The following is a 21,487-nucleotide window of genomic DNA, read 5'->3' on the forward strand; positions in this document are numbered from 1 at the left end:
AAGAGATGGAAATAATCAAAAACAATCAAGTACAAATTCTGGAGGTGAAAAATGCTATTGACATACTCAATAATCCAACAGAGTCTCTTAATATAAGCAGAATTCATCAAGTAGAAGAAAGAAATACTGAGCGTGAAGACAGGCTATATGAAAATACACAAAAGAGACAAAAAAAAAAAAAAGAAAAGAATAAAGAATGCCTGTAAGATGTGGAAAATAGCCTCAAAAAAGCAAATCTCACAGTTATTGGCCTTAAAGAGGTGGTAGCGAGACAGATAGGGGTAGAAAGTTTATTCAGTAGGATAATAAAACTTCCCAAACCTAGAGAAAGATATCAGTACTTAAGTACTAGAAGGATATAGATCACCAGGAAGACTTAACCCAAATAAATCTACCTCAAGGCATTTAATAATCAAACTCACAAAGGTCAAGGATAGAGAAGGGATCCTAAAAGCAGCAAGAGAAAAGAAACAACATACAATGGAGCTCCAATACATCTGGCAGCAGACTTTTCAGCAGAAACCTTCCAGGCCAGGAGAGAATGGCATGATATATTTAAAATACTGAAAGAAAAAAAAAATTACCCTAGAATAGTATATCCAGCAAAAATACCCTTCAAATATGAGGGGAAATAAAGACTTTCGCAGATAAACAAAAGCTGAGGGGTTTCATCAACACTAGACCCTTCTTACAAAAAAAAAAAAAAAAAATGCTAAAGGGAATACTTTAAGTTCTGAAAGAAAGAACGTTAATGAGTAATAAGAAATCATCTGAAGGTAGAAAACTCACTGGTAATAGTAAATACTTAAAAAACACAGAATATTATAACACTGTAACTGCAGTGTATAAACTACTCATGTCCTAAGTAAAAGGACAAAAAGATGAACTGATCAAAAATAACTACAATATCTTTTCAAAACAAAAACAGTACAGTAAGATAAAAATACTGACAAAAAGGTAAAAAGCACGGAGAAAAAGTTAAGGTGTAGACACGGAGAAAAAGTTAAGGTGTAGACTTTGTATTAGTTTTCTTTTTGCTTGCTTGTTTGTATAAGCAATCAGTGTTGTCAGCAATTTAAAATAATGGGTTACAGATATTATTTGCAAACCTCATGATAACCTAAAATCTAAAAACATACAACAGATACACAAAAAATAAAAGCAAGACACTAAAATGTACCACCAGAGAAAATTACCTTCACCAAAAGGGAGACAGGAAGGAAGGAAAGGAGGAAAGAAGAAAGAAAAAAACACAATACAACCAGAAAATAAACAACAAAATGGCAGGAGTAAGAGTTTACTTATCAATAAAAACATTGATTGGGAGGCCAAGGCGGGCAGATCATGAGGCCAGGAGATTGAGACCATCGTGGCAAACACGGTAAAACCTGGTCTCTACTAAAAATACAAAAAATTAGCCAGGCATGGTGGCAGGTGCCTGTCGTCCCAGCTACTCGGGAGACTGAGGCAGGAGAATGGCGTGAACCCGGGAGGCGGAGCTTGCAGTGAGCCGGGATTGCGCCACTGCACTCCAGCCTGGGTGACAGAGTGAGACTCCGTCTCAAAAAATTAAATAAATAAATAAAAACACTGAACATAAACAAACTAAATTCTCCAATCAAAAGATCTAGAGTGGCTGAGCAGATGAAAAAATGAGACACAATGATCTGTTGCCTATAAGAAACATACTTCACCTATAAAGATACCAGCAGACTGAAAATAAAGGGATGGAAAAAAATATTCCATGCCAATAGAAACCAAAAAAGAGCAGAAGTAGCAATACTTACATCAGACAAAATAGATTTCAAGACAAAAACCATAAGAAAGGAGAAAGGAGATAATTATATAATGATAAAGGGGTCACTTCAGCAAGAGGATGTAACAGTTTTTTTTTTTTGTTTTTTTTTTTGTTTTTTGAGACGGAGTCTTGCTCTGTCACCCAGGCTGGAGTGCAGTGGCCGGATCTCAGCTCACTGCAAGCTCCTCCTCTCGGGTTCATGCCATTCTCCTGCCTCAGCCTCCCGAGTAGCTGGGACTACAGGCACCCGCCACTTCGCCCGGCTAGTTTTTTGTATTTTTTAGTAGAGACGGGGTTTCACCGTATTAGCCAGGATGGTCTCGATCTCCTGACCTCATGATCCGCCCGTCTCGGCCTCCCAAAGTGCTGGGATTACAGGCTTGAGCCACCGCGCCCGGCGGATGTAACAGTTTTAAATATATATGCACCCAACACTGGAGTACCCAGATACATAAAACAAATACTAGAGCCTAAAGAGAGACATAGACCTCAATACAATAATAGCTGCAGACTTCACACCCCACTTTCAACATTGGACAGATCTTCCAGACAGAAAATCTACAAAGGAACATCAGACTTAATCTACACTATAGACCAAATGGACCTAATATTTACAGAATATTTCCTCAACAGCTGCAGAATATATATTCTTCTCCTCAGCACTTGGATCATTCTCAAGAACAAACCATATATATGTTAGATCATAAAACAAGTCTTAAAACATCTGAAAACAATGAAATAATATCAAATAACAAGAGGAATTTTGGAAACTATACAAACACATGGAAATCAAACAGTACACTCCCAAATGACCAGTGGGTCAATGAAGAAATTAAGAAGGAAATTAAAAAATTTCTTGAAACCAGATGACAATAGAAACACAACATATTAAAACTTACAAGAGATAATGAAACTAGTTCTGAGGGACAAGTTTATAGCTATTAAGTGCCCATATCAAAAAAGAAAAACTTCAAATAAATAACTTAACAGTGTATCTTAAAGAAGTAGAAAAGCAAGAACAAACCAAACCCAAAATTAGTAGAAGAAAATAAATAATAAAAATCAGAGCAGAAATAAATGAATTTGAAATGAAGAAAACAATACAAAAAAAAAAAAAATCAATGAAAAAAAAAAAAAAAAAAAAAAAAAGGGAGAAGACCCAAATAAAATCAGAGATGAAAAAAGACACATTATAATCTATACCACAGAAACTCAAAGGACCATTAGTGGCTATTATGAGCAACTATATGCCAATAAATTGGAAAACTTAGAAGAAATGAATAAACTCCTAGAAACATACAACCTACCAAGATTGAACCATGAAGAAATCCAAAATCTGAACAAACAAAATAGATGAAGAGGTAATACTTCCAAACTCATTATACAAGGCTAGAGTATTACCCCGACACCGAACTAGACAAAGACACATCAAAAAGAGAAAATTACAGGCCAATATCCCAGATGAATATTGATGCAAAAATCATCAACAAACCATATTCCACAATATGATAAAAAAAAATTCATCATGACCAAGTGGGATTTGTCCCAGGGATGCAAGGATAGTTCAACATACAAAAATCAGTCAATGTGATACATCATACCAACAAAATGAAGGACAAAGAGCATATAATCATTCCAATTGATGGTGAAAAATATTTGATAAAATTCAACATCCCTTCATGATAAAAACTCTCAAAAAATTGAGGGTAGAGGAACATATCTCAACATAATAAAAGTAATATATGACAAACTCATAGCTAGTATCGTACCGAATGGGGAAAAACTGAAAGTCTTTTCTCTACAATCTTCAACAGGACAAACATGTCCAGTTTCAATACTGTTATGCAACATAGTACTGGAAGTCCTAGCTAGTGCAATCAGACAAGAGAAAGAAATAAAGGGCAACCAAACTGAAAAGGAAGAAGTCAAAGTATCCTTGCTTGTAGATGATATGATCTTATATTTGGAAAAACCTAAAGACTCCATCAAAAAAACTATTAAAACTAGTAAGAAAATTCCGTAAAGTTGCAGGATACAAAACCAACGAACAAAAATCAATAGCATTTCTACATGCCAACAGTGAACAATCTGAAAAAGAAATCAAGAAAGTGATTCCATTTACAATAGCCACAAATAAAACAAAATGCCTAACAATAAACTTACCCAAAGAAGTGACAGAGCTCTACAATGAAAACTAAGAAACAGTAATGCAAGAAATTGAAGAGGACACAAGAAAAGGGAAAGATATTCTATGTTCATGGATTGGAAGAATCAATATTGTTAAAATGTCCATACTACCCAAAGCAATCTACAGATTCAATGTAATCTCTCTCTCTCTCTTTCTCTCTCTCTCTTTCTCTCTCTTGTTATCTCTATCAAAATCCCAATGACATTCTTCACAGAAATAGGAAAAACAGTCCTAAAATGTATATGGAGGCCAGGTGTGATAGCTCATGCTTGTAATCCCAGCACTTTGGGAGGCTGAGGTGGGCGGATTCCTTGAGCCCAGGAGTTTGAGAACAGCCTGGGTAACATGGCGAAACCCGATCTTTACAGAAAAAAGCAAAAAAACTTAGCCAGGCATGGTGTTGCAGGCCTGTAGTCCCAGCTACGTGGGAGGCTGAGGCAGGAGGATTGATTAAGCCCAGAGGTTGAGGCTGCAGTGAGCCATGACTGTGCCACTGCACTCCAGTCTGGGCTACAGAATGAGACCCTGTCTCAAAAGCAAATAAATAGTCAGAATATATAAGGAGCTCAAATAATTCTATAGTAAAAAGTTTAATAATTTGAAAAATGGGCAAGGTATCTGAATAGACTTTTCTTCAAAAGAAGACATACAAATGGCACAGGTATATGAAAAGGTGTACAATATCACTGATCGTCAGAGAAATGCAAACCAAAACTACAATAAGATATCACCTCACCCCATTTAAAATGGCTTTTATCAAGAAGACATGCAATAACAAATGCTGGTGAGGATATGGAGAAAAGGGAAGCCTCATACACTGCTGGTGGGAATGTAAATTAGTATGATCACTATGGAGAACAGTTTGGAGGTTCCTCAGGGAACTAAAAATAGAGCGACCATGTGATCCAGCAATCCCACTGCTTGGTATATACCCAAAAGAAAGAAAATCAGTATATCAAAGAGATATTTGCACTCCCATGTTCATTGCAGCAAGATTCACAATAGCCAACATTTGGGAGCAACCTAAGTGTCCATCAACATGCGAATGTTTGGATAAATAAACTGTGGTACATACATACAATGGAGTAATACTCAGTCATTAAAAAAAAAAAATGAGATACTGTCAGTTTGCAACAACATAGATAAACTGGAGATCATTATGTTAAGTAAAATAAGCCAGGCACAAAAAGACAAACTTCACATGTTCTAACTTTTTAGTGGGAGCTAAAAATTAAAGTAATTGAACTCATAGAGATAGAGAGTAGAAGGATGGTTACAGAGGCTGGGAAGGGTGTGGGGGAGGTGGGTAGGAGGGGGGATCCTATGTTAATGTGTACAAAAAAATGGAATAAATAAGATCCAATATTTGATAGCACAATAGGGTGACTATAGTCAATAATAAGTGTACATTTTAAAATAACGAAAAGAGTATAACTGGATTGTTTGTAACAAAAAGGATAAATGCTTAAGGTGATGGATATCCCATTACTCTGATGTGATTATTATGCATCGCATGCCTGTATCAAAATATCTCATATATACCATAAATATATATACCTTCTATGTACCCATAAAAATAAAAATTTTTTTTTAAGAAGGCTGTCACAGAATGTATCCAATAAAATCCTTACTCAATATGGAAGACCGTTCAGAGCGACTAAAATCAGAATGTTACAGGACAGGTCTCAAAATCTGCATTTTTACCATTCTTCAATAAAGGAAACCAGAATTTCCCAGAGAAATGGTTGATTCCATGGCTGGGCCGAAAAGATATTAAAGGAGCATAATGTATCTTATGATGTCAGAAAGTTGCAGAAGCATTAAAAAAAAAAAAAGGGTGGCAAGGTGTGGTGGTTCATGCTTATAATCCCAGCACTTTGGGAGGCTGAGACAGGTGGATCACTTGAGCCCAGGAGTTTGAGACCCGCAGTTCTAGACCAGCTTGGGCAACACGGGGAGACTCTGTGTCTACAAAAGATACAAAAATTTGCTGGGTGTGGTGGCACGCACCTGTAGTCCCAGCTCCTCAGGAGGCTGACATGGGAGAGTCACCTGAGCCTGAGAAATTTAGCTGTAGTGAGTATTATTGTGCACTGCCCTCCAGCCTGGAGAACTCAGTGAGACCCTATTAAAAAAAAAAAAAAAAAAAAAAAAAGTGCATGTCTAAAGGACACAGGACCTTGAAGGAGGTCGTAATGGCCAAAGCTGGAACAATCTTAATAAAATTGACAAAATAGTATTGGACTGTGGCCCATAGAAGGAAAAAAGCTCTTTATTGCAGAAGAATTCAAATTAATGAATGTAAAAGAGAGAAAGAATGATTAGGCAAATACCACAACAATAATTGTTGCAAGCCAAGAACCAACATCAGATGCTAAAACAGTATTATTTACACAGTCTCAAAGTATTTCCCCCACAAGATAGTTATTAATTACAAAGGGAGTAACAGTAATTTTACAATGAAGAAACCAAGAAGACATCATCTTAACTAAGTCAAGATTAACAATACAAGTAAAAAGGCAAACCATCGTCATGTATTCCCTGATAGGATATGCTGAGAAAGGTACAGCATCACTTCTGGATTATTGTTAGCAAATGCATAACGCCACCACATCATGAGAAAACATCAGACTAACCCAAATTCAGGGATATTCTACAAAAGACCTGGCACCTACTCTTCAAAAGCATCAAGGCCATGGAAAACAAGGAAAAAGAGGAACCGTGCGGGCGCAGTGGCTCACACCTGTAATCACAGCACTTTGGGAGGCCCGGGCGGGTGGATCTCGAGGTCAGGAGTTCGAGACCAGCCTGGCCAACATAGTGAAACCTCATCTCTACTAAAAATACAAAAAATTAGCCAGGCGTGGTGGCAGGCGACTGTAATCCCAGCTACCCAGGAGGCTGAGGCAGGAGAATCGCTTGAACCCGGGAGGTGGAGGTTGCAGTGAGCTGAGATCATGCCATTGCACTCCAGCTCAGGCAACGGTGTGAGACTTCGTCTCAAAAAAAAAAAAAGAAAAAAGAAAAGAAAAGAGAGGAATCATCACAGATTAGAAGGGACTAATAAGCCATGACAACACAATGTGAGATCACAGCAGAAAAGTACATCAGTGGGAAAACTGGCAAAATTCAGACAAGATCTGCAGATTAGTTACTGGTATACCAATGCTAATTTTCTGGCTTTGATAATTTTATTATCGTTATATGATACGTTAACATTAGGGGAAGATGGGAGAGGACCAAAAAAAGACTTCAATTTTTGCAATTTTTCTGGAAATCTAAAGTTATTTCAAAATAAAACTTTAAAAAACTGAAAACGGTAACAATTATTAAAAATCATTTTACTATTTGAAAATACCTGCATTTTTAACAGGTTTTAGGGATTCTTATGCACACTGAAGTCTGAAAACTACTAATTTAATAAAACTCCTGGGCTCGGCATAGTGGCTCACGCCTGTAATCCCAGCACTTTGGGAGGCTGAGGCGGGTGGATCACCTGAGGTATGGAGTTGGACACCAGCTGGCTAACATGGTGAAATCCTGTGTCTACTTAAAATACAAAAATTAGCCAGGCATGGTGGTGGTGGACGCCTGTAATCCTAGCTACTTGGGAGGGTGAGGTAGGAGAATCGCTTGAATCTGGGAGGCGGAGGTTGCAGTGAGCCAAGGTCATGCCATTCCACTCCAGCCTGGGTAACAACAGCGAAACTCCGTCCAAAAAAAAAAAAAAAAAGAAAGTAAAGGAAAGGAAAGGAAAGGAGGGGAAGGTAAGCGAAGGGAAAGTGAAGGGAAAGGGGAAGGGGAAAGGACCGGGGAGGGGGAAGGGAAGGGGGAGCGGGGAGGAGAATGGAGCAGAACAGAGGGGAGTGGATGGGAGGGGGGGGGGGAGAGGGGAGGGGGAGAGGGGAGAGGGGAGAGGGGAGAGGGGAGAGGGGAGAGGGGAGGGGAGAGGGGAGAGGGGAGAGGAGGGGAGTCCTACAACTACTGAAAAAAAGCTAAGCAGGTTGCAGGAAATGTTGTAGTTCTCATGTCAAACTAGATAAATACTACAATGGAAAACTGATCTGGCCCCATAGGATTTGTATTATTCATTTATTTATTTATTTATTTATTTATTTATTTTTGAGAAGGAGCCTCGCTCTGTCCCCCTGGCTGGTGTACAGTGGCTCAATCTCTGCTCACTGCAAGCTCCGCCTCCCAGGTTCACGCCATTCTCCTGCCTCAGCCTCCTGAGTAGCTGGGACTACAGGTGCCCGCCACCACGCCCAGCTAATTTTTTGTATTTTTAGTAGAGCCGGGGTTTCACTGTGTTAACCAGGATGGTCTCCATCTCCTGACTTTGTGATCCGCCCGCCTTGGCCTCCCAAAGTGCTGGGATTACGGGTCTTGCTCCGTCACCAAGGCGGCAGCACAGTGGTGATCATAGCTAACTTCAGCCTCGATCTCCTAAGCTCAAGCTATCTTCCTGACTCAGCCTCTGGAGTAGCTGGGACTACAGATGTGTGCCACCATGCTCCACTATTTTTAAAATTTTTTGTAGAGATACGTCTTACCATGTTGCCCAGGCTGGTCTGGAATTCCTGGCCTCAAGTGATCCTCCCACCTCCACCTCCCAAAGCACTAGGATTACAGGTGTGACCCACTGCACCTGGCCAAAAGCTTTATTTTCTTAACTGTAATAAATGGAAAAACATTTTACTTACCTTTATATCACTACCTGGTGTGGCACTTAGAGCCAAGATTCTAAAGTGATTTGTATATTTGACTAGTTCTCTTACAACCTTAAGAAAAAAAAAAGTTGTTTAGTTTCATCTGTTCAATGCAAAAATAACAGTGGTTCTGTTAAACTACCTATTATACATGTTCCCTTATCATTATTCCTTAATCAATATATTGATGGTCTAGTGAGTGAACCACCACCAGTTATGTTATCTGAAGAGCAAATGATTTAGGTTTATACTCTATGCTGATCAAGAACACAGTACGGCTTCTTCTACAGAAAAAACTGCAACATCAAAGCCAAATACAGAGGCAAATCAAAATACTCAAAGGGGCTGGGCACGGTGGCTCATGCTTGTAATCCCAACACTTTTGGGAGGCCAAGTGCGGTGGATCACTTTGACTCAAGAGTTCAAGACCAGCTTGGGCAACATGGTGAAACCCGGTCTCTACAAAAGAAAAAAAAAAACTCAAAGGGCTGCTTTAAGGTCAAATAGAAGAGGAAGAAAGTTCAGTTTCCATTGTCTGGGCCACAGTTCAGCCTTACAGCTATATCCATATGCACACTTGACAGATTAAGATAAACCTTAATAGATAAAACTGAGCAAAATTTTAAATAGCAATATGAAATTATATTTGAAATTTTGTGAAAGATTTTTTTAAGTTAGATTTTATGGAAAACTCACAATTGAAAAAAAAAAAAATTTAGAGACAGGGTCTTACTCTGTCGCCCAGGCTGGAGCATAGTGATGATATCCATCATAGCTCACTGCAGCCTCAAACTCTGGGGGGGCTCAAGTGATCCTACTGCCTTGGCCTCCCAAGCAGCTGGGGCTAAAGGTATGTGCCAGCAGGCCTGGCTAATTTTTTCACTTTTTGTAGAGGCAGGGTCACCCTATGTTGCCCAGGCTGGTCTTGAACTCCTGACTTCAAGTGATCCCTGGCATTGGCCTTCCAAAGCGCTGGGATTACAGGTTCAAGCCACTGCGCCCAGCTCACAATATATAAATTAAGTGTATTCATTAAAAAATATAGTCATTTGAGGTAATTTTTAAAATCTAAATATCTTTTTAAATCCTAAAACATTTCCTCGGTAGTACCAAATCACCATCTGCACTTCCTGGTTTGAACTCAACAACCATTTCTAGTATGATTAATACTGATAATTTGCCAGATTCCCAAATACCACCTCACGTGAAGCTCCAGTATAGAGGAAAATTTTGCACTTTCAAAGTAGACTGATTTGCAGGAATAGCTCTCAGTATACTATAGTTCCCAAATTAAACACAGGATTAAACAATAAAACCAGATTATTCAAAAATCACTCCAATTTCAACCCAAGACAAAAACAAATTCAATGAGACTAACACTGAATCTTGATTAATACTGATATTATTTATCGAGTTTTTAAAAATATGGTACAGATTGCATATGAAGACATAACATTATACATATTATTCTTCAGAAACAAGTAAAATTATAGTTAAAAACTGATGCAAGACAAAATATCCCTAGTGACCATTTTCAGTTTGGCTTAATGCTAGAAGTGATGGTCCTTACATATCATAGAAAGATTTTTGAAAAGTCATGAGTGCAGTAAGGAAGACAAAAAGACAGCTTACTGGATTGATGCTTTTAAAAATCTGTTTTGTATGATAGCCAAAATTCAAAGTGTTCTTTCAGATTGTGAGGCAGTTTTGAGTGAAATCATTTTATTGTTATATGGCACACGTATCAATATGCCTTCCAGAACTCTTATACATGAAAAGTAAGCCAAATACATTACTTCTTTTCAGGAGGAATTCTCAAGCATCTTGTAGAAGAGGAAATGGTGGTGTGTGCTTCATGGAGCAGGTGTGCCTATTGGAATATATATCTGGAATATTCAATGTAGTGTAAGCTGTCAGGGCTGTCTGATTATTAATGAAGTCAATGCATGTTTTATTGTATTCATAAAGTCTTGCTGTTAAAAAAAAAAATCATCTAATGCCTAGAAATGTTTTGAAAATAAAATAATTACCAGCTAAATCTTCAAAACGTATTCCATACAGTTGGAATCAAAAAAAATTTTTTAAGTGCTTTATTATTTCATTTCATTTTTGTAGACATAAGGTCTCACTATGTTGCCCAGGCTGATCTCAAACTCCTGGCCTCAAGCTAAAAGTTTTTAAATGCCCCTCTCAGGTGGAAATTTTTAACATGCTGTGTATTAATTTAATTTGGAATGATACAAATAACTGGAAAAATATATTATATTCATTTCCTGAATATAATTAGGAAGATCAACTATTAAAAAAGATGACAATTATCCCCAATACAGAGATATAATAAAATAACATTTACAGTCCCCAAAGAAATGACTATACAAATTCAAAAACTGGCAGTGAAATTCATGTCTTTGCCCTAAATGAAATTAACTTTCCCTACCTTTTCCCTCTTTTATTCTTGCTCTATAATCTCCTCCTATCATCACCAGCTACTATAGTTTTAACTACCATCTATATGTTTATAATTTCCAAATCTGTATCTCTACCTCAGAACTCTCCAGCAAGATCCATACTTCTATCAATATCACCTAATGAATATTTACAGCTGAATTCCTCATAGACACCTCAAACTCAACACATCTAAACCATCTTTCCACGTTCCCCTAAACCTGCTCTCCATTCAGAACTCACAGTCTTCAGTTTTCCAAGTCAGAAATCTGGAAGTCATCCTACATCCCTTCTACCCCTCATTAGATACCCTGTCTTTAGCCTTCTTCTCTCTAATCTCTTTCAAATCTTAAGTGTTATCCCAGCTAAATATTTTTTAATGAGTCCCCACCACCTTTATCCACTATGGCCTACAAAGGTTTTCAAACTGCTAAGCATAAAATATTAATGACCTGGCCCTTAAGTAGAAGAGGCAAAGTCCCCCTTAATAGAAGAGGGAAACAGAGAGTCAGTTTCATTGAGTGCAAAGATATGAATGATGTTTACAACCACATCCCACTACTTCATCTTATTTTATATTCCTGGAGTACTCAACTGGAAGGCACTGTGTTAGGTATGTGGCATACATCATGTCATTATTTTACCTAGCCGCCAAGAAAAGACATCGTATATCCACTACCAATCTTTATTAATTTCAAAACTCCATTCATACCCTATTTTAGATCACTGTCCCAACCATGACTAGGCTCTTATGATCTACATCTGACACTAATTATCTGGTTAGTCTTAAAAAAGAAAAAGAAAACAACAATAACAGCAAAAGGCAGTGGAGACACTAATTTGAATGGATGACAGAAAGTACAGATATTCTTTATCACCATCTGTTCTGAGATAATAGACGTAAAGGCTTTTTATAATATTGTCAATAACTTCCATCGCACTAGTAACTATTCGCCAAAATACTCTTTAACAGTACAGTTACACTACAAAATACCGTTTAACAAAATTATTACCTGGCAATAGGCATAGTTTCCGAGAGCTTTATGAGCTTCATCAATAACTAAACACTTTATTTCAGCAGCGGGACAAGCTCCTCTAGAAAGGTCATTTACCATGACCTGAGGTGTAAGAAAAAGGACTCTCTTACTGCACCATATTTCCTTCCTGGTGAAAGCTTGTGTAGACCCTGAAAATAAAAGTGACATTCTACATTCTAAACTTCAGACTGTTATCTATAAAATATAAATAGTCTGGCCTTTTCAGAAGGCAAACATGCTTTGGTAATATTAAGAGAAAAACAATTTGACAATTCATCGGAATGCTACATTTTAAAGTTCTGGTGTGGTCCAAATATCAAAGCTGGCACTTATCTAGGACTACAACCAAATTATCTTTAGAAAATTCCTACAAAATGGCATAATATTTGAAGAGAGGCAATTTCTTCAACTGAGAAATCTTTTTCAGGAAGAATGCCAGGAAACACCATGTTCAGTTACCCATGGGGTATACACATATAATAGCTTCAAAATACCATGAGAAGCTACAGATATTCTCTGAAGATTGAATAAAGCAACCCTACTCATCAGTGTTGGGCTTGCTACAAGTAGATAATGTTTTAAGAGAGAGGGCATAAGATGCACATATTCTAGCTTGGGAACTATTCCACATGGGTCAGGAATTCCTTTAACTCTATTTCCACCAAAACGCATGTTTTCCCCTGGAGACCCAGCTCTTACTTCAAAATTAGTCCAGTCTAAGATACCTGTCATTTCGGCCATGTGGGATTGAGGGATACCCATCACCTGGTAGCAAGCCTCGATCTGCTGTGTCACCAAGGGTTTCGTTGGGGCCATGAAGACCACCTTTCCTGAAGGGAACCAGCGGTAGAAATTGTACATGACCACGGCGGCAATAAAGGTCTTTCCCAGTCCGGTAGGTAGACACACCAGCGTGTTGCAGAACAGAGCAGCTCGGGAGATGTGCAGCTGGTAGTCTCGCACTGGGCAATTGGTAGGGTAAATCCACAGGGCGCCCGCGGAGGTGCAGAACCCGCCATTCTCTAGACACAACTGCCGCTCAGCCTCGTACGCCGCGACAAGCAACACATCATCGTCCGACTCCAGCTGAGCCTCCGCTGTTGCTGACAAAGGCGCCTTGGAGCTGCCAGGGCTCTGAGGTCGCTCAGTTCCGGAGCTACAACCCGGAGCCCCAGATGATCGGGAGATACTTGAGCCCCACGTCTGAAAAAGCGTTCTTTGCCGTCCGCTCATTAGGCCGACAACCACCGAAGGCTTCGGTCAGATATCCGTAGCAGCGGCAGCTCAACCGCTACGGTTCCGATCCCCATCGGTTTCCTTCGCGCAAAACTCTGCAACGAGAAGGCGGGACTAAAGCCAATTTATCCAGTAGAAAATGCTGCCACTGAGTTTGCGTTGGGAATATCATTGGCTGGCTTCCCGGAAACCTGTGCAGGCCTCCCGGAGACTCAAGCGCACCATTAAGGCGTTACTCTAAATATGGTCCCCTGTGCGCTTCCGGTGTTTTGTTTTGTTTTAAAAAACTCAAAATTTAACTTCCGTTTCCAAAGATTAGATGGCTGGGCGTCATTGCTAACGTGATTAAATCACTTAAAATGTCATAATAGAGATTTATTATAAAATATATACCCTGGGACAATGGAATACCCATCAATTTGTGAACTTAATGTTATTGAGCGTCTAATGTGCCTCATTCCTTGTACTTTTAAATCAGAATATAAGGTGAAAAGCAAAAGTGTGTAGATGGAATAATTTGTCTTATATCTCTATCTGGGCCGAGAAAACAAAATGCCAAGTCTCTTTTTCACCGTGCAAGGAGTGGCAACCCATTATTTTAATATTTTCATTGTTTAAAGGTACGTGAACGTGGTCTGGTCCAGCTATTCGTCAGAATTTTTTATGTTTTAATGCTCCTTGCATAGCAGAGCTAACTCATAGGCAACATGCCCAGAGTCTGCCTAGATTTTTTTAAGTAAGGAGTCCTAATGTTCAACTATTAAATCTTTATTATAGATAGAATTATAATAAATGTCGGTGTGCAATTTTTCCACTCTAACAAAGATTTCTATATCAAACAATTCCTGACTTCTCTCTAAACCTGACTTTGAGTAACCTCTGTAAATTTGTTTCCTCGTGTACTGAGAAAAAATATACATCACAGAGTTACGAGCATTAATAATCTCATTCTCATCAGCAAGTGGCATCCTTAGTGCAGTTTCTTTATAAATTGTTTATTCAAGTTTCTGAACTTCGTGTTGGACAAACTTTCTCGTATTTGTATGGGGGGAAGGGGATGGGCAGCTTGTATTTAAGTTTCAGTTGTGTGATCTTTAAAAGGGAGATGATAGGATATGGATTTTCGGATCGACAAGGACTGAAGCAGTGTAGGTGTGAATTTTTAGGCTAGAACTAGATAAAACGAAGTAAGGAGCCTGAATGCTGTTTTCTTTTAACAGGTTATAGACTGAACTTTAAAGGCATAGCTGCCGTAGGTAATACATGTGGGTAATGGTTGATAAATGTCGCTACCCTCAGAGGTCTCTTCACAGGGGGTCTAACTCAGAATCGAAGATCGCTAGCGGTCTTCAAGTCAGCCTACTGCAGAGACGACCGCGGGAGGTTTTTTAACCTGGACTGAACAAAGAAACCCTCATAGCACATCCTTGACGTCACTCAAAAACAAGCCCCAATCCCGACTGCTAGCGCAGTGGCCCGCCCCTCGACCTCCGTGAGTGGTCATGCCCCGCCCTAGGGGGCGGGGCGATACCGAACTGCGGCGGGCTGGCTCAGTAAAGCGGAGGCAGCGGGGGAAGATGGCGGCGGCTGTTCCACAGCGGGCGTGGACCGTGGAGCAGCTGCGCAGTGAGCAGCTGCCCAAGAAGGACATTATCAAGTTTCTGCAGGAACACGGTTCAGATTCGGTACCGGAGGCGTAGGGGCGGCCGGGCTGGTGCGGCTGAGGGACGCCTCACCCCCCTGGAGATGCCCATACATTCCGTATTCCTCTGTGCCCCCGCCCTCGTCTTCCCGCGGCCGGTGGCCGGGAAGGCCGGAGCGGCCCAGGGTGTGCTTTGGGCCTCGCTCCCGCCCCTCGGGCGTGCCCTGCTGGGGCAGGGGAGCAGCTTTATCTCTTGGAGCCCACAGGCTGCAATTGTAGAGTTAGAACCTCATTGGGATCCTTGAGTGGGGGTGGAGGCCAGAAAAATAGGAACCCGAAGATACTGGGGGCAAGGGCGGGGAGGCAGAGGAATAGTGGTGTGGATGAGACTCCTGGGAGTGGGGCGCCGGCTACTAGGGAAATGGGAAGGGACGTGAAGATTTCTGTGGGAACGGTGTATCCAACTTGCTTTTCTTAACAATTTACTAGATACAGAACATTAATGCGTGTGATTTTTTAAAAATCCGTAGGTTGTGGCTAAAGTTTTGTTTTAATATATCGACCCTTTAAATGACCTTTTCGCCTTTATACTTTAAGGGAGCTACATTCACATTTCTCTTGTGCGGTGGTCTGTCATTGTTATAAACAGACTAAGAAATTTATTTGGAATTCTTTATACTGTACGCTCTCCATTTGTCAGTATAGTCTCCATCTTAACCATCCGTCTATAGTCAAGTTATTTTTGTCACGCTTGTTTTTCCTTTGGAAATTAAGATCATTCGGGTATCTCTTAAATTGCTGGAATAGTTGTGCACGCAGCATTCTCTTACAAGCGGCAGCCTGCTTGTGTTTTCTATACAGTTTTAAAAATTCTAAACTTTTCATTTAGAAAATTTGTTTCTGGGTTTTTTGTTTGTTTGAGACGGAGTCTCTGTCGCCTCGGCTGGAGTGCAGTGTCCCGATCTCGGCTCACTGCAACCTCCGCCTCTCGGATTCAAACCATTCTCCTGCCTCTGCCTCCCGAGGAGCTGGCACTACAGGCGCGTGTCACCACTCCAGGTTAATTTTTTGTATTTTTAATAGAGACGGGGTTTCACCGTGTTAGTCAGGAAGGTCTCGATCTCCTGACCTCGTGATCCGCCCGCCCCGGCCTCCCAAAGTGCTGAGATTACAGGCCTGAGCCACTGTTTCTGGGTTATTTTGAGAAGCTTATATTTTATTTTCATTTTGGGCGGCCGTCATGACGGGGAGATACAAGAACTCTCCAACTTCAGTTCCTTCTTCCTGAATCATTATCCTGGCATCTGCATCTTAGATTAGTTTAGCAGATGTTAATACAACATCTGTAACAAGAACTATTGTCAATGTTTGGAGGTACAAGGGTGAAAAAGAAAGAACAGGCGTCGGGAATCTTACCCCATTTTAATGGAACTATTTTCTCTTAAGCCAATTCGTATTTCAGAATAGACATATTAACATTTAATAATACCTCAGTCATGTACTTCATCCATCATATTCTTAGGAAACAAATCATGCCATGTGAAATCGTATGTAAAACTGGGCCACATGGAACAATTTTAACAGACTTGGATTATCAAAATGATATTAATCTTTTAAATGCATAGTCTCGGCCGGGCATGGTGGCTGGTTCCTGTAATCCTAGCACTTTCGGAGGCCAAAGCGGGCAAATCATATGAGGCCAGGCATTCAAGACCAGCCTGGCCAACGTGGTGAAACCTAATTTCCACTAAAAATACAAAAAAAATTAGCTGGGCCTGGTGGCGGGCATCTCTAATCCCAGCTATTCGGGAGGCTGAGGCAGGAGAATCGTTTCACCCCAAGAGGTGGAGGTTGCAGTGAGCCGAGATTGGACCACTGCACTCCAGCCTGGGCGACAGAGCTACACTCTGTCTCAAAAAATAATAATAATAATCTCCAGTGATCATTAACACTTAGACCTATACTTGACAATAATTATTTTATTAATCATAAGATATCAAAGAGATGTTTATGCTTTTATGCTTTGGGTATTTTCTGGAATCTTTTAACAAGAAAACACCAGCGTGCTAAAGGTAACTGATTACTTCCGTTTAATCAACTTTGTCTCCTTTCCCCATCAGCTGTTATTTAGAACATATCTTTGAAAGAAAAACCAAAAGAAAAAAAAAAAACAATAGTGATAGTGTTAGCTGTTGACTGCTAATAATGTTAACTGTTTTCTCAAAAGCTTAGAAGATGCCAAAGGACAACTTTGAGAAGGTAACAAAATTAGGAATTAGGCAAGGACCACAAGGCAGAAAAAGAAGCAGAATAAAATAAGGAAAAAAAGAAGTTATGGAAATCCTCACAATTACGTGATTTTGAGATAAAGATATATTGTGACTTGCTATTTCAGCAGTAGTGTTTTAGTGTCCCTCTGCCATCTTAGCAGTCTTATATTTGAGAGAAAAGGAATTCCGCTGTTACCTTGAGTTATTAAATACAATATTAATCATAATTCCAATATTTATTAAGTTCTTACTGTGTGACAGGCTCTATGCTAAATGCATTAAATGGATTTTTGCACTTTATCCTTATATTAACTCTTTGACGTAGACGCTGTTATTAATCTTCCACTACAGATATGGAGGCTGAGTCTTCAGACAAGCTTAGTCCCTTGTCTAGTGTCAGACAGCTAGGATTTTTTTTTTCTTTTTTTTTTTTTGAGACAGAGTCTTGCTCTGTCACCTAAGCTGGAGTGCCATGGTGCAATCTCGGCTCACTGCAGCCTTCACCTCCCAGGTTCAAGCAATTCTCCTGCTTCAGCCTCCTGAGCTGGGACTACGGGCATGTGCCACCATGACCGGCTAATTTTTGTATTTTTAGTAGAGATGGGGTTTTGTCCCGTTGGCCAGGCTGGTCTCAAAACTCCTGACCTCAGGTGATCTGCCTGCTTCAGCCTCCCAAAATGCTGGGATTACAGGCATGAGCTACCGTGCCCAGCCCAGTCAGCTAGGATTTTAACCTCGATAATATGACTCCACAGCCAATACACTTAGCAATTATATATATAACGTTAAGCATAGCAATCTCAACATACCTATGTTACATGCGTGTGTAACAGTGACTCTTCCTAGTCTGCTAGGGATGGGTTACAGATGCCTCAGGATAGCTATGCCCAACCTGGCTGGAGACTCTCAAGGACTGCATCCAAGTATCCTCCTGCAGTGAGCAACTGACTCAAGTCACCACAGTATACTTGCTGTATAAATGTTATTTTTCGTGAGTGTTGACAGGAAAAAGGTTAGGATGAACCACTGTGTTCAGTACATAACACTGCAGTTCCAGTCTTGTGACGAATTCTTATAAATACCCAATTTTTAAAAAATCTATCTTACATTTTTTTATAATGAAGTAGAGTATAAACTATAGGGTTTATTTCTTCTTCAATACTAGTAGTATTGAAAACACAACTGCTAACATAAAAGGGTCGTTTTCTAATGTTAGACACTTCTTACTCCGGAGAAGTTATCGTGATTACCCAGCTTTTTTCCTTATAGTTTCTTGCAGAACATAAGTTATTAGGAAACATTAAAAATGTGGCCAAGACAGCTAACAAGGACCACTTGGTTACAGCCTATAATCATCTTTTTGAAACTAAGGTGAGTATTGTTAGATTCTGTTCACAGAACATCACTTTTGAAATTTTATTTCCAAAAAAGATGTTTAAAATGCATTTATTTGCTGAATGTGTTAGAGCTTTTCTACCTGTAATTTTTCTGAACTATTATCGTAAGTGGTCAGGCTGTCAAATCTAGCAAGGCTAATCTGCAGTATGGCAGAATGTTTCAGTATTTTCAAAGGGTCTAGATTTTGTGGCTTAAATTGAGACAACAAATTCTTAAGGCCACTGAAGTTATAAATTCATTAGATCAGTAGTATTACCATATTACTTTAGCGTATGGTGTATATTAAATGTATTTTGTCATTTTATTATATATATTAAATGTTATACAGAAAATAAGTTTCCATTTCACTAATGAATTTAAAGTCTGGTTTAGATTTAGGCTGAGCCTTTACAAAAATAAATTTTAAGACATTCTCCCATATTTGTTTACTATGAAATGAATATCTTCCACAGGAAAAAAATCTTTAGGAGTTATTGAATAGTGTTTATATCTCTGGGTATGCGTTGTGTTTATATCTCTGGGTATGCGTTGGCCTTTCTAAGGTCATGGTTCTTATTTCAGAATTTATATTGTAAGCTGGTTTGAGGGTAATAATTTATTGTTTAAAAATAAATTATGAACAAAATTATTTCTTTGCTCTTTGTTTCCTTAGACCATTTATTCACAATTGTGTTATACAACCTGTATTTATTATGCAGATGTTCATTTAATTGAGAGGCTGAAAATCTTGATGTTGCTCCTTGGTTTTAGCCTGTCCTGAGTATGATGTTAAAACATTTTCCTTACAGCGTTTTAAGGGTACTGAAAGTATAAGTAAAGTGTCTGAGCAAGTAAAAAATGTGAAGCTTAATGAAGATAAACCCAAAGAAACCAAGTCTGAAGAGACCCTGGATGAGGTCTGTATATAGTATTTTTTTTATTTTATCATGTGGATTCTAGAAATTGTATTGTTTCTTTATTATTTGCACTAGTTTCTCGTAGTGAAAGGTGGTTGAGTATGACCACTTTCAGTGAGCCAAACACTTAGTGTAGTGTGCCGTTTCCCTTAGGTGTACTGAGACAGAAATAATCCTAAGAACTAGTACTTTACAGTTATTAGCCTATCCTTTGAAACACTTCTGATATTGTATTTAATATTGCCTCCACATCTGCCCAGACCTTCTGAGCTTTCAAAGCTATTTTAAGGCCTTGATTCTATGGCCAACTTGGACTAAATGACATACATTTTCTTTGATTATTTTTAGCTTTTTCTAATGTACATGGTGTCCCTGGCAATAGAAGTAATCCAGGCTTGGCTGCAGGATGTGGGTTCATCTGTCTCAGTTTTCCCAACTCAGGTTTTATATTTTGGTACAAAGGTTTGAAGAACCAGATTAATTCATTCCTGCAAATTGACAGCCTTAGTAGAGCTAAGATCAGCTACTAAGAACTGACTTAGCAGAGCTGAATTGGTTATAATCTTGTAATTTCTGATAATACCTTACTATATAAGCTCACTCATTGCCAGCAGTCTTAGAATCAGTGATAATAATCTATATTTAGTTCTTGTAAAGAGGTGAGGCTATTGATGACAGTGTGGCTTTTGGGTATTTGTGGAAAGTATAAATTCAGTTATACAATTATAGATGTTTATTTGATTAAAGCTAGTTAATTTTGCATGATCTTTTCCTATTGGCTAAAAAGCAGAAATTAATGTTTATAGGTATATGTGCACATAAAGCAATTTTAAAGTTTATCACAATTAACATTTGATAAATATTATATCTATTGAGTAGCTACTAAGGTAAATGGAGCAATTATTATTTAAGGATTTCAGAAGCAACTGGCAACATAGTTTACCGTCCAGGAAATTTGAATAAGGATAGTTTTAGGAGACATATAGTATTTCATTAAGGAGTTAAGAAGTTATAAATAAATTAAAAGGTAAGTTCATAAGAGCTAGAGACAATCTAGAGAGAGCTTATGAGGGTCCTAAACTATATCATTTTATTTAAAATCTATTCATTTAACTGGCCAGCCTGAGCCCAATTACATACTGTGACTGTTTTCCTAGCATCCTAGATTCAAAAGCCTCTTGTCCATTTCCTTGCTAACCCTCATTGTTTACTCTCTGTCTTTATGCTTTGGGACTGGAGAGCAGGCATTATACACACATAATCATAAAACCTTTTGAGCCTGGTATAAATTCATGCTTAATATTAGCCAAGCATGTTTTCTAGTTTCATTGCTACTCAACATTTATACTATCCTTTGCCCAATTCTCCACCACATTGCTCATTGCTCACATAATGTATTTGACATTTTCTCACAAATTCTCAGTCTCTTCTTACTCCTTTCTCTGTTTTTGTTTTTGTTTTTTGTCTTTAAGACAAAGTCTCACTCTGTCGCACAGGCTGGAGTGCAGAGGTGCCATCTTGGTTCACAGCAACCTCCACCTCCTGGGTTCAAGTGATTCTCCTGCCTCAGCCTCCCCAGTAGCTGGGACTCCAGGCAGGCACCACCACACCCAACTGAGTTTTGTATTTTTAATAGAGATGGGGTTTCTCCATGTTGGCTGGGCTGGTCTTGAACTCCTGACCTCAGGTTATCCGCCCACCTCGGCCTTCCAAAGTGTTGAGATTACAGGTGTGAGCCACTGTGCCTGGCCTCCCTTCTCATTACATGCTCCTGTGTTCTATATTGCCAAAATGTGAATGTCTAGCCATTGCCATTCCCTTCTTCTGAGCTTAAAATTTCTCTGAATTTTTCGTTCCTTTTTCTTTCT

General features: G+C 39.1%; 2 protein-coding genes across 4 annotated transcripts in view; one reads left to right on the top strand and one right to left on the bottom strand.

Annotated features, from left to right (window-relative positions):
• Positions 1-13,666, bottom strand: part of FANCM (FA complementation group M) — a 72,745-nt gene extending 59,079 nt beyond the window's left edge. For 2 of the 3 annotated variants that reach the window (XM_050795804.1, XM_050795805.1), the window contains exons 1-3: positions 12,903-13,666; positions 12,154-12,326; positions 8,690-8,767 (exon numbers count right to left, since the gene is read on the bottom strand). In XM_050795804.1, the coding sequence (XP_050651761.1) occupies positions 8,690-8,767; positions 12,154-12,326; positions 12,903-13,410 (759 nt within the window). In that variant the 5' untranslated portion in view covers positions 13,411-13,666. The remainder of the gene's footprint in view (positions 1-8,689; positions 8,768-12,153; positions 12,327-12,902) is intronic. The other variant, XM_050795803.1, reaches the window with a different exon arrangement.
• The window catches only part of FKBP3 (FKBP prolyl isomerase 3), a 466,553-nt gene that overhangs the window by 433,117 nt on the left and 11,949 nt on the right, over positions 1-21,487 (top strand). Inside the window, exons 2-4 of the mRNA XM_050795828.1 lie at positions 14,951-15,098; positions 18,595-18,696; positions 19,512-19,619. Of these exons, the coding sequence (XP_050651785.1) occupies positions 14,991-15,098; positions 18,595-18,696; positions 19,512-19,619 (318 nt within the window). The 5' untranslated portion in view covers positions 14,951-14,990. The remainder of the gene's footprint in view (positions 1-14,950; positions 15,099-18,594; positions 18,697-19,511; positions 19,620-21,487) is intronic.

This window comes from Macaca thibetana, chromosome 7 (assembly GCF_024542745.1).
Source record: "Macaca thibetana thibetana isolate TM-01 chromosome 7, ASM2454274v1, whole genome shotgun sequence".
In the NCBI taxonomy this organism is placed as follows: domain Eukaryota; kingdom Metazoa; phylum Chordata; class Mammalia; order Primates; family Cercopithecidae; genus Macaca; species Macaca thibetana.